At 40.9% G+C, this 12,473-nt stretch overlaps 1 protein-coding gene across 7 annotated transcripts in view; it reads right to left on the minus strand.

Annotated features, from left to right (window-relative positions):
* HECTD4 (HECT domain E3 ubiquitin protein ligase 4) overlaps window positions 1-12,473 on the minus strand; it is a 187,781-nt gene that overhangs the window by 98,422 nt on the left and 76,886 nt on the right. For all 7 annotated transcript variants that reach the window (XM_034638583.1, XM_034638580.1, XM_034638584.1 and 4 more), the window contains exons 8-10: window positions 8,961-9,153; window positions 5,038-5,196; window positions 154-267 (exon numbers count right to left, since the gene is read on the minus strand). In XM_034638583.1, the coding sequence (XP_034494474.1) occupies window positions 154-267; window positions 5,038-5,196; window positions 8,961-9,153 (466 nt within the window). The remainder of the gene's footprint in view (window positions 1-153; window positions 268-5,037; window positions 5,197-8,960; window positions 9,154-12,473) is intronic.

Raw genomic sequence — 12,473 nt, forward strand, 5'->3', positions numbered from 1 at the left:
AGGAATGTCACCTATGGCTGTGTCTTATGTTGATCCTTAAAAAAAAGGTAGCATCAAAAAATTCTTTCTTACAAGGAAAAGGGAATTGGCAAGATTTTTTCAGAGAAATTGCTAAAAGTTTGAATTTTCCAAGGAAAAGTGGGCATTTCTTACCCAATCCTGGAACAAGAGCACCACGCCCCAGCGAGCTTCCAGCAGCATCTATGAGATCGGCACGACTTGTGAACTGACCATCCGAAATATTATACACCAAGCTAGAGGCAAGGACTTTGGAAACAAATACTAAGGTGTTTAATAAGCCTTATGTTGACAGTCTACTTTTCAAAGTTTAAACTTTAGGCTCTTAACAAGACTTTCATAAAAATAACACCTTTTTTGTTGTCTACTGGTGGTAACAATGAGGACACAGAATACAAACATAAGACCACAAAAAAGGGGGCAATGAGTGACTCGATCAGTTAAGCATCCGACTTGGGTCATGACTTTGGGGTCACGGGATCAAGTCCCATGTTGGGCTCCACTCTCAGCGCAGAGTCTGCTCTTCTCTCTCTCTCTCCCCTCCCCTCTGCCCCTCCCCTTGCCAGCATGCCCTCTCATATAAATAAATCTTAAAAAAAAAAAAAAAACCACAAAAAAGAACACAGTCACAAAATGTCCTCCTAAGTAGTGAGCCACATTTTTCAAAATGTTTGTAAAATGGAAACTTTTGCTGGGCGCCTGAGTGGTTCAGTCAGTTAAGCATCTGACTCTTGATTTCAGCTCAGGTCATGACCTCAGGGTTGTGAGACTGAACCCGCGTCAGGCTCTGTGCTCAGCAAGCAGTCTGCTTGAGATTTTCTCTGCCTCTCCCCCTGCACACGTGCTCTTGCTCACTCTCTCTCTCAAATAAATAAATAAAATCTTTAAAAAATGGCAACTTTTGCATATATTTTCTAATATAGATTATGAAAAGGGTCATTGCAAGAGGAATTATGATCACTACATCACTAGGTAATGTCACTTACAAGAAATACTTTATATAGTTGCTGCTCAATAAAGGTTAATGGACACGCAAACACAGCTAGGTTGCTGTCCTTCCAAGCACTACTCTAAAACTTGGAGACACTTTGGCCTTTTCCCTTAACACAGGGTAATGCCGTGATGACAAGCATGGGCTCCAGGCTTCTACATTTGAATTCCAGTTCTACCACTTCTGTATGACCCTGGAAAATGTACTGAACCTCTATTTCCCCATGTATAAAGTGCAGATAATAGAAGTACCTACCTTATATAGTTATTGTGAAGATTAAATGAGTTAAAACAGTTCTACAGGACCTGTATCACCATATACATATTATTATTTCTTCCCCACTTTCCAACATAAAATTCTAGCACTGTCTCTGGAGTTCCTTTTTCTTGTTCCCATCCCCCTTGTAATCCAGGTCCTCATCACACCTGATCCAAGCTATCATCTAAACTGTACTTTCAGGATACCTGGGTGGCCCAGTCGGTTAAGCATCTGCCTTCAGCTCAGGTCACGATCCCAGGGCCCTGGGATTGAGTCCCACACCGGGTTCCTCGCTCGGTGGGGAGCCTGCTTCTCCCTCTGCCTGCCACTCCCCCTGCTTGTGTTCTTTCTCTCTCTGACAAATAAATAAAATAAAATCTTAAAAAAAAAAAAACACTTTCTTTTCTACTTTCCACTGTGCCAGCCTGCATGCCAACAAATGATCTTCCTGCCTTATCTCTTTTTCATTGTGTTTGCTGCACATACATCTTTTCCCAACTTGGCCACTTATATGCATAATACCTGTTTTTTATGACTTAAACTCAAGACTCCAGGATATATCGCCTCTCTACACCGCTCTGCAATAACCCTCTCTCTCAGATTCTGCAGCACTGCTTCTGCTCCCCGCAGCTCAGGCAGTGATACAGGATTGTATGTTATTCTCTACTTGTTTCACACACCAGCAGCATTTCTCCCAACCAACCAGACCAGGAGCTCCTCGAGGCAGGCACCACTTCTTCCACTTATTGGGCAGCCTCCATAGCGACCAATGTGGAACAGGACAGAAGAAATTTAAGCACTTATTGATTTGTTGGCCTAAAATAGAATCACTGTGTAAGCTCTGGCCTCATGAAAAAATGGCACCATGAAGGCCTGCTTTAATCAAATGCGGCCAATTTCAACTGAGTGACAAAGCCATGCCAAGGAGACTAAAAAGAGTTTAATAAGACTAATGGTAAGTAAACAGACAAATAACCCAATTTAAAAATGGACAAAGGATTTGAATAGATATTTCTCCAAAGGAGACATATAAATGGCCAATAAGCACAAGAAAAGATGTTCAACATCATTTGTCATTAGGGAAATGCAGATCAAAACCACAATGAAATACCACTTCATACCCACTAGGATGGGTGTAATTTTAAAAAGCAGAAAATAAATGTCACTGAGGATGTGGAGAAATTGGAACTCTTTTATGTTGCTGATGAGAACGTAAAATGGTGTAGCCACTTTGGAAAACAGTTTGGCAGCCCCTCCAAAGGGTAAACATATAGCTACCATATGACCAGAATTTTACTCCTACATACATGCACGAGAGAAGTGAACACATGCCTACACAAAAATTTGTACATGAATGTTCATATAGCAGTATGACTCAAAATAGCCAGAAAGTAGAAACAACCCAAATGTCAACAAAATGGGGTACATCCATGCAATGGAATAAAATTCACCATAAAAAGGAATGAAGTAATGATTCTTGCTACCAAATGGATGAACCTTAAAAACATTAAAAAAAAAAAAAGCCAGTCACAAAGGCACATACATTATATAATCCCATAAATATGAGAAGTCCAGGGATAAACCCATACAGACAAAAGCAGAAGAGTGGACGCCAGGGGTTGGGGTGAGGCAGAAAGAGGGGTGACTGCTAACGGGTATGGCGGGAGATTCCTTTTTAAAGTGATGGAAGATGCTCTAGAATTATAGTGGTGATGGTTGCACAACTCTGAATATACTAAAAACCACTGAACTGGGCATACTTAAAAGGTGTAGATTTTATGGTATGTAAGTTATATCTCAGTAAAGCTAGTATTAATAGAAGAGATTGATAGTAAATTTGTATCATTTTTCCAAGGACTAGAGGGATATTCTGGCTACATGAACTGTTAGAGAAAACAACCAATTTGATTCTAAAGACAAAAGAGCGTTGTTACAAATATCTAAATCCCAAACACATGCAATATGTTGAATGTACTTGAAATGGCCTAAAGATTGATATTAGTATAAATGATGTTGTATAAACTGCTGAGGTCAAATTTATATCTTCAGGCTTAGAGTACGAAATGCCTTTTAAAAGTCTACATATGAAATATAACCCTTTAATGGGATAACTAAATCATTTAGAAGGACAGAATATGAAATATTGGGAATGAAAACAAACATTTTTTTTTTAAAAGATTTTATTTATTTACTTGACAGAGATAGAGACAGCCAGCGAGAGAGGGAACAGAAGCAGGTGGAGTGGGAGAGGAAGAAGCAGGCTCATAGCGGAGGAGCCTGATGTGGGGCTCGATCCCATAACGCCGGGACCATGCCCTGAGCCGAAGGCAGACGCTTAACCGCTGTGCCACCCAGGCACCCCAAACAAACAGATTTTTAAAACATTTTAATTTTATGTGTCTAAAGAAATTTTAAGGAAAAACACAAAAAGTGTTACCATATATGAAAGGAACACTTGGGTTTTTGTTGTTTCTTAGAAATACTCTAACATAACTTTATTGCGTATGATCACCAAAAAATAGTGTGAGATACTATTCTCCTTTTATTCTTTGCAGGTAGGAAAACTGAGGCTCTGAGGGGTCAAATGATGTCCCTAACATAAGAAAGCTAGAAAATGGCAATGTATTGCTGCAACATGGACGGCACTGGAGGAGATAATGCTAAGTGAAATAAGTCAAGCAGAGAAAGNAGCAGAGAAAGACAATTATCATATGATTTCTCTCATCTATGGAACATAAGAACTAGGATGATCGGTAGGGGAAGAAAGGGATAAAGAAAGGGGGGGTAATCAGAAGGGGGAATGAAACATGAGAGACTATGGACTATGAGAAACAAACTGGGGGCCCCAGAGGGGGAGGGGGTGGGGGAATGGGATAGACTGGTGATGGGTAGTAAGGAGGGCACGTATTGCATGGTGCACTGGGTGTTATACGCAACTAATGAAGCATCGAACTTTACATCGGAATCCGGGGATGTACTGTATGGTGACTAACATAATATAATAAAAAATCATTAAAAATAAATAAATAAATGTGTGTAACAGAAAAGAAAAAAAAAAAAGAAAGAAAATGGCAATGTAAAAGAAACTTTATTTTTTTTTTTTTTTAAGATTTTAAGTAATCTCTATACCCACTGTGGGACTCGAGCTCACGACCCCAAGAGTTACACACTCTACCGACTGAGCCAGCCAGATGCCCTGAAACATTTTTTGACTCTTGATTTTGATTCTATGTTTTATTCCACCTATTTGCCTACTCTGAAGCCAAAATCACAATGCTTTAATTACTATAATATGCCTCCTTCTTTTATAAATATATATATATACACATACATATATATATATTTCATTAACAACATTTATTTCCGAATTAGACCTTTTTTGCTTCACATTTTTTTTATGTGTCCTAAAATGGAGGCATTTCACATACTTATTTAATAGCTTTGGAATTCTATTCATAGTTGGTCAAGCTCTTGCTACGTCATCAGTAAATAATGTGGCAATAGAGTATTTTATTTCCTAAAATTGTCTTGAACTATTATTTCTAGTAACTTTTACAAGATGATGGTTTTCAGAAGTGTACTACTGTATCATCCACAAAAATTATAGTTTTAATTCCCCCTAACCTATAACTGTATAGATAAGTTTTGTTGTTTTCAATGAGCTACTGCAAACACCTTTAACAGAGAAGTTTAACATCATTAACAGAAAAGCTTTAAATTGAAAAGTTACAGACAAATCGGGCAAAGTGCCACAAATAAAATACACTTACTTTTTAGAGACGACAAACCACTTGTTCCACCAAAAAGAGAACGGGTGGCAGAGCTGCCTGACCCCCCCGGAGGCGGGACCAGCATCACCAAGTATGTGCCACAGGTATAGATGGGCGTCTTCCGAAGCATTTTCAGAGGTAGCCCACAGCTAGTATTTGCTGGCAAAAGGAATGAAAATAGTGATAAGTATTTGACACCCAGACTTATTTGATTGCCAAAACAGACTACAGTACAATGAAGGGGTCCCATATTCAAACAAGGATGTGCCCAGATTTAGAAAATACACCAAGAAGTGGTAAACTAAGGAGAAACAACGATCTCCTGGCCCAGTAGCTGGGTCCCAAGCCCCCTGTTTCATGAGCTGAACATTTCTCAAAGGTGTTCCCAATATTCAATATGCCTTTATGTCTCAAAACTTCTTTCAAAAGAATGAATCCCCACATGGACTAGATCTCAGAACGAAAGAAGAATCCTACTGTTTGTGTTTCCCAGAAACTGCACTCCAACAGATATCTTTTCATTTTATACAGAACAAATTCTTAACAGGTTTGGCTTATTACATTCATTACAAACAGCTCCAAACATAAAATCAGCCAGAAATTTCAACCTATAACTAATTAATAAAAAATAAAAGCTTTCACAATATCACAGAACAATTTTACACCTGCATGATTTATGATAACCCCTTATATATAGGTTTATAATATATGTAATTTATATTAAATATATAATATATGCATTTAGGTCAGCAACATAAACTATCATTAAATTATTATTACTTCTAATCAAGAGGTATAAAATGCACTCTAATCTCTCTTCCTTGCTGGCAGATCTGAAAATGCAAATTTAAGGATTTCGTATATATTACTCCAGTGAGGATTGATAATGGCAACAGAAAGTCAATCATAATGCTTTACCTAGAAGCTGTCAGGGTATAAAACAGAACTGCCCAGATAGATGTAAAATTGTCTTTAGATGGTTTACATTAGAAAAATGAGGAGAGTGAAACCTTATCTGTCTGATATTTATTTTCAATGCCTGTGCTTCTAAACAGCTCCACTTAAAACTGTAAATCCTCGGACACCTGGGTGGCTCGGTCGTTTATGCGTCTGCCTTCTGCTCAGCTCATGATCCCGGGGTCCTAGGATCAAGTCCTGCATAGAGGTCCCTGCTCGGCGGGGAGCCTGCTTCTCCCTCTCCCTCTCCCCCGCCTCCCTACTTGTGTGCACACGCTCTATCAAATAAACAAACAAATAAACAAACAAATAAATAAAATCTTAAAGGGGAAAAAAGAGAAAATACTTAAAAAAAACACACACACACAAACCTCTAAATCCTCAATAAATATATTCTTCATTCAGGACATAAATTCAGGGGCATACATTTCCACACAGGAGAAACCCAAAAAGGGCAATGATTGGAAAATTAGTAACTTTGTGAGCATAACATCTTCACCAAGATGTTTTAATAGACATCACATTAACATGGTAACAGGTATTAGTTTATCCCAGAGTAAAACATTCTAAACCCTTTGAATGCTGAATTGTCAAAAGTCACTTAGTCTAATGACTGGTGAATTTTTATGCAGCAACATCACGTTAATGAATGTGCAGAGAATATATATAAAAGTATGAGTTCACATGTTTTGAATACAGTATCAGTTTTCACAGAATTCTAAATATACCCTTGCCTTCTGAGTTCTCCTTCTGATCTTGCCCATATTTCCTTCTGCAACAAAGATTCCTTTAGTACTTCTATTGTTTAGGGTAGGATTCAGTTTTCTCCCAAGGGATAAACCCAGAACAAGCCTTCAGCTTGTCAGGAAGCTGTTTATTTTGGTAAAAGGACCATCCTCTACGAAGTATTTCTACCATTCAAATTATCCATATACCAAAGTTATGACAACTATTAATAATTTCCTCACCTATATTTGATATAAGAGACCCGTGAAAATAAAATTCTATCCTTAAATTCTAATATGAACTAATAAGTATTTAATAGCCTCATAATGAATTAATCACAAATATTTTCTCTTCCCAACATGTCAGCATATGAAAGGATTAAAGCATAAAGTTGCATTAAAGTCGTTAAACATCTATTAATTCAGATGCATTTTTCTATATATGGCATATTTTCTAGCCTTATCTTTTACTATAGTTCATGATTTGTTATAGAGTCACATAGTTGGTGTAATCTGCAAACTCATCAAGAATAATGGCTCTTGGGGCGCCTGGGTGGCACAGTCGTTAAGCGTCTGCCTTCGGCTCAGGGCGTGATCCCAGGGTCCTGGGATCGAGCCCCACATCAGGCTCCTCCGCTAGGAGCCTGCCTCTTCCTCTCCCACTCCCCCTGCTTGTGTTCCCTCTCTCACTGGCTGTCTCTGTCAAATAAATAAATAAAATCTTTTAAAAAATATATAATAATGGTTCTTAACTTTTTTTCGGTAATAGATGGCCTCGCAAGTCTGGTGAAAATCAGGATGGATACACTTAAGATGTATAAAACTTGGGGGAGTATGTTCATGAGCCCCTTAAGGGCTTATCTCAGTTGAGAACTCTTGGTTTCAAAGTACAGAACAGCGTGTTTAAGTAGGCTACCTTTTATTTTAAAAAGGAGGAAAATAAGAACACATAAATTTGTCTTTAATTGTATCTGCATAAAAAATTCTGTAAGCTTAATTAAAAATAAACACAATTACCTATAGGAGGCAGTGTAGGGGCAAAAAGTATAATATGCCAGGCTATGAGAGTAAGATTTCTTTGTACATACCTTTTTATATTGTTTCTACTTTCAAACTCTGTAAATGCGTTATCTATTTAAAAACATTAAAGTGCAAACACTAAATGATAAATTCTATAAAAAGCAATCTCCGTTGTGGAAGGTTTGCCTCTTATTTGCTTGGCCAAGACTGTATTTAGTGAAGACAATGATAAGCATGAGTTTTTTACATTTACGAAGCATATGCTAAACATGAAATCAATTTACATTAACAGTAATGATAAGGTATTTACAGTTAAATACAGAGCCATTTTGAATTTTTATAGATTCATGCCAATTCATGTCCCTAGCCAACAACATGTATTAGTTTGGATTAAAAAAAAAAAAAAATGGAGGACCAAAAGGAGATAAAAAGGTAAACTATGTAAAGCCAAGTGCTTTTTATGGCATACCGTAAGCACTCAATAAAAAGTACTGCCCAAGGGGCGCCTGCCTGGCTCAGCCAGAGGAGCATGCGCTCTTGGTCTTGGGGTTGTGAGTTTGAGCCCCACATTGGGTGTAGAGATTACTAAAAATAAACTTAAAAAAAAAAAAAAGAAAGAAAGAAAGAACGAACGAACTGCCCAAATTCCAGGCAGCTCTCACTAACCACAAGCTGAATGCATCAAGCCATGAACAAGCATGGAGGAAACTTAAATGCCGGTTACTAAGTGAGAGAAGCCAGTCTGAAAAGGCTGCATACTACGTGATTCCAACTACAGGGCATTCTGGAAAAGGCAACCCTCTGAGGACAATAAAAAGACCAGTGGTGGCCAGGGACTGGGGGAAGGAGGGATAAACAGCTAGAGCACGAAGGATTTCTAGGGCAGTAAAATTACTCCGTACGATACCATGATGATGAGGAGCTGCCATCATGCATTCGTCCAAACCCACCAATGCACACCTCCAAGAGTCAAGTCTGGACTTTGGGTGATAATGTCATGTCAGTGTACGTTCACCAGCTGCAACAAATGTACCACCGCTGGATAATGAGGAGGGCTGGGCATGTGTGGGGGCAGGAGGCTTACGGGAAATTTCTCTACCTTCCTCTCCATTTTGCTATGAACCTAAAACTGCTCTAAAAAATAAAGTCTCAAAAAAATATATCCAGAGCAGAACGGAGCTACACAAGATAAAGAGGCACAGTCAGAGAAGGGCAGCATACCTGCTTGGTCCTCTTTCAGTGTGTTGGAGATGGTGGAGCCAGTAAGGGCGGCCAGCGTTGCGGATGGGGAAGCTCGGTAGCGTGAAAGTCTGCTCAGAAGCATCTCGTTAATGCTTTTGGCAGATTCGCCCTCTTTTCTCATTAGAATTGTGCGTTCCTGAAGCGGATTGGCTACAAATACACCATTTTCAACCTAGTATTTAAAGAAAAAGAGGTCCGTCCTTCAGTGATACTGGTTTCCACCAAGTCAGCAGATTTCTACTCGAAAATCGTATCATCGTGATCTGGTTGCTCAAAAACGTCTCGATAAACTGCACCTGAGAAGATGTATGCCTCAAAACTTGAGTGTTCTACAGAAACTACTGAGAACAAAAGAAAGGCAAGGTAAGTTTGAGCTTTCATTTTTCCTAACCGCATCGATTCTAAAAGCAGTGAGCAAGTTTTATTTATTAATTTTTTTAGCTAGCCAAATTTAATAAGTTCTACAAAAGGTTGTTGATTAAAATTCCTTATACTGAATTCTACAGGCAGCTCTCACTAATTACAAGCTTCTGACAGGTACAAGTAAGATGAGAAGGAAACAAATCAATCCGTTTTTGATTTACTATTAAGTGCAACTAGGAAGATAATGTCTTCTTGAAATATAATTAGTGGCTAAAATCCAAATTCTGTATTGACAGCAGTTAACATTAGCCCCAGCTGCTTGGGCACTGGCGCAGCAATCCTGGAGAAAGGCAGACTTTGTCTGCTAAAAATACATGCCGACATCAGCTGAATCCTCGCTGGTGCTCGGCAGTTCTTCCTTCAACATCTGATTCTCCAGCAGAATCTCTACAGTGGGGATTCCAAAATTCCTTCAATTTCGAGCCTGACTTTAAGCAGAGCACCTAGCTGTCTTTCCTGCTACAAAGATCCAGACCACTTACTGGAAGCTGCTCCCACTCATCTCTCTTCCAACTCAAGCATCTTTGTATCCAGCCTCATTTATCCTTCCTTTCCTCTTAATTCAGAGTTAGAAGTGTGTTCACCTCCTGCAGTGTAAGGTTAACCCTTCCGCTTCTGCCTCCTAACAGCCCCCTTAATTAACTTCCTTCCGCCCCGTTATCATCAGTCTCCCCTATGTCTTCCTCCTTGTGGCTTCAAGGATACACAGACCTTAAACAAGACCTCGGTGGTCACTGAAGTACCGTCCCTTTTCTCCACTTCCATTCACTGGCCAATGTCTCAAGTTACACCTCATGCAGCTTCCGCGTCTCCCTGCCCCCTTCTAGACCCAAGCTCCTGGATCTGGCCAGAGCCTCAGAAACTGGTGCCACCTGCAAAGGCAAGTGGGACGGGCCTGCTGCTGTGGGGTACAGAGACAAGAGGGAATACGACGAGTGCAGAGAGGCAAGGCTTAACAGAAGCAAATAAAAAGCAAAGGAGTCCAACATGAAAGGTTGGTTAACAGAGAAGATGCAAGAAAAAGCACGCAAATTCGGAAGCACAGTCATAAAAAGGTCCCAGAGAGGGCTGCACATAGTTGGGGAGACTTCTATGACACATTCACAAGCGATACGAGAAAGGATTTCTTGGAGAGTTCAAAAATGCTCCTTCTATTTCCTTGTTCCTACCTCCTCCCCCTTTAGAGGGACTTAACTCTGCCCCCTCGAACAAGTGGACATGCTTGATGGTTTACCCATAACCTGAAACCAAAACCATCTACCTCTTCCTTATCTTCCATGTGGCCTCTGCCATGGTTGCCAGTCTTCTTGGGGTTCTCTTTCCTCAGTCTTGGTAGTAGACTACAATCCTGGTCTGTGTCTTTTTAATATGAACACTGACCTCTGTGTAAGGTACTCTGCTAGTGAGCAGAACCAACACAGTCCCTGCCCTCCTTGCTCTCATATTTTCTGGTTTCACATCTCCACTTACTTAAACAGAAGCTTGCCTAGGATTAGACCCAGCCTCTGGTGTCTAAGACCTCTGCCTGTAACACTCTGCCCCGAGATCTTCCCGACGCTTGCTCTTTCCGATCATTCCGGTCTCAGGTAGAATATCACCTCCTCAAAGAGACCGTCCTGATTACCAATCTAAAGAACCTCCACCCCTCCCCAGGCCAGAGCACGCCACCCTGTTCTGTTACCCGCACGAGCACTCACTGCTCTCTGAAGTTAGCTTACTCATTAATTCATTTATTGTTTGCTCTCTACCTCCCCCACCCCAACGGAATGCCGGCTCCCCGAGAACAGGGATTCTGCTGCCTGGTTCACCATAACATCCTCAGCACTCAAGGGACAGCAATAAATACTTGATGCCTTGCTGAATAAACAAACCAGCGTCCTCACTTGAATCCAATCCCACCTCTTCGTGGTGTGACTCCCACGTTCCTATAAACAGACCCGTCCTTGCTACTGAGATCCAGTCCCACCCTCTCGGACTGCCTCCCACTCCCCGGCATTTCCTCTTGAATAGCCTACTGTCGCCCAAAATGTAACACATCCACATGGTTCTCCCCCCACCCTCCGGCTAAAGCAACCTTTACCAAGCATAGCTCTATTTATGTCCCACAACTCTAAGAAGAACCCTTCAAAGGCATCCAAGATAAAAATCAATCACTCTAAGCTTGGCATTCAAAAGCATTACCCAATCCGGCCCCATGAGAAAAATCAATGGAGACCTTAAAAAAATTATGCCATTGTGTTCAAGTACTTTGAAAATACCGAACGGCTGATAAAGCACCTGGGGAAGCAAAGAGGGCTGCGATTTGGTGCACAAAGTGGTAAATCTGGGAACCTCTACCTGGCAGAGAAGCTCTTCAGGACTGAAAAGCTACTGATCTAAAAGGACGGAGAGAGCCTAAGAGGAGTAAGCAACAGCAGGTTAGTAGTGCCAAGAAGCTTCCCTCCTGGCTGCCTCCCCGCACGGGCCACCATCCTCTTAAGCCTGAGGGCTGAACCAGACTCTTAACTGGCCTCTCGTTTCTACCCTGGCACACCTATGCTCTCCTCTCTGCACACCAGCCAATGATCATTCACTAATGTAAACAAAACCATGTCCTTACGGTCTCAGTGGCTTCCCGACACACTTAAAATAAAACCCAAACTACTGTTAAGGCCCACATGGTCCATCCTCCATGGACCTCCCAGCCTAGCCTGCTTTCTGTTCACCCTTTCTCACTATGCTTTAGGCCACACTGGCCTTCTGTCACACCTCCAAAATGCCAAGCTTCCTCGTAACTCCAGGCCTTGTGACTTGCTGTTCCCTCTTCCTGGAATTAAACAACTGTTCCAGTTTGCCCAGGCCTGTCCTAGTTTTAGCAGCAAGAGTCCCATGACCGGAGAAATCTCGGCCCCAGACAAACTGGGGTGGTTGGTCACCCTATCTGTCAGGATGGATGGCTTCTTATCACTCAGGTCTCAGCTCCAATGTCCTTCCTTGGAAAGACCGGATCTGCTGGGTGAACTAAGTAGCTCCTCACCTCCACCCCACTCACTGTCACATCCTCCTGTTTTATTTTCTTGCCTCTTTTAC

This window comes from Ailuropoda melanoleuca, chromosome 12 (assembly GCF_002007445.2).
Source record: "Ailuropoda melanoleuca isolate Jingjing chromosome 12, ASM200744v2, whole genome shotgun sequence".
Taxonomy (NCBI): Eukaryota; Metazoa; Chordata; class Mammalia; order Carnivora; family Ursidae; genus Ailuropoda; species Ailuropoda melanoleuca.